We start from the raw sequence: 1,063 nt of genomic DNA, 5'->3' as shown, positions 1-1,063 counted from the left end.
CACTCAGAGGCAGGTTTTCCTCCGGTGGCGTTAGGGACGGATGCTGGGCTTCAGGCTTACCTGTCAGTGTCAGCCAACCCAGGGGGAAGGAGAGGCCCTTTCCTGAGAGTGTGGCAAGTGTCCAGGCTGTGACTCTTATTCAAGCCTGGGGTGGGGAGAGAGGGACACCCCACCCTAAAAGGAACACAGAATGAGGGGGTGTCACTTTCCAGAAGCAGTGATGCTGGGCAGACGAAATGATGTGCGTCCACCACAGTCTCCCAGTGCCCTTGCAGATGTCAGAGGCTATTGTCCTGATGTTGATTGGGAGGCCTGAAGGCGGGGCAGGCAGGGCAAACTCCTTTTAGAGGCAAGGAATGGCATCCCACGGGCTGGGCAGGAGGGCGCCCCACAGGGGCATTTCCCATCTCACCGATGGGTGGCATGTGTCCCATCCCTGCACTGGCCATGCCCCAGCTCCACGCTCTCCCCACAGGGCGGGATGTACATCTTCCAGCTGTTTGACTACTATGCTTCCAGTGGCATATGCCTGCTGTTCCTCTCAGTGTTTGAAGTGGTCTGCATCAGCTGGGTGTACGGTGAGTGGGGTGGAGTGGGGTGGGCAAGCGGGGCGGGAGAAAGACCACCGAGGCCAGCCAGGGGCAGGCTCTGCCTGGGGGAGGCGGTTCTCTGGCCCTCTGGTTTCTGTCTGTCTTTGCACTGTTGCCCTGCCTCTTGCTGGGACATTTACCTGTGGCTGGGAAGCCTGGCATTTTCATGGCAGCAGGCAGAGCTGTAATGATGACAAAATGGATTTCCTTCAACAGTGAGAGAATGATCAATAACGGTGCACAGGGCACAGTGTCCTCGATATGGAGGTGGCCAGAGGCCCTTTGCCACTGGAAATCTTAGTCAGAAGGGATGTTTATCGCCACTTAGCCCAATCCTCCACAAACTCCCACACTGCCCTTCCAACAACTAGGGGATCACCCAGACTTTGTCTGAGTACTTCCACGGACACGGAGCTCATCCCTGTGTTTTCCGGGGGGATCACCCCGACTTTGTCTGAGTACTTCCACGGACA

The 1,063-nt window shown here is 57.1% G+C and overlaps 1 protein-coding gene across 1 annotated transcript in view; it reads left to right on the top strand.

Moving 5' to 3' along the window:
- Positions 1-1,063, top strand: part of SLC6A12 (solute carrier family 6 (neurotransmitter transporter), member 12) — a 33,807-nt gene that overhangs the window by 21,129 nt on the left and 11,615 nt on the right. Inside the window, exons 11-12 of the mRNA XM_011967179.1 lie at positions 8-108; positions 476-592. Coding sequence (XP_011822569.1) covers positions 8-108; positions 476-592 — 218 coding nt within the window. The remainder of the gene's footprint in view (positions 1-7; positions 109-475; positions 593-1,063) is intronic.

This window comes from Mandrillus leucophaeus, unplaced genomic scaffold, assembly GCF_000951045.1.
Source record: "Mandrillus leucophaeus isolate KB7577 unplaced genomic scaffold, Mleu.le_1.0 Scaffold79, whole genome shotgun sequence".
NCBI lineage: Eukaryota > Metazoa > Chordata > Mammalia > Primates > Cercopithecidae > Mandrillus > Mandrillus leucophaeus.
The sequence above is the reverse complement of the archived record's forward strand: the minus strand, read 5'-3'. Positions and strand labels throughout refer to the sequence as shown.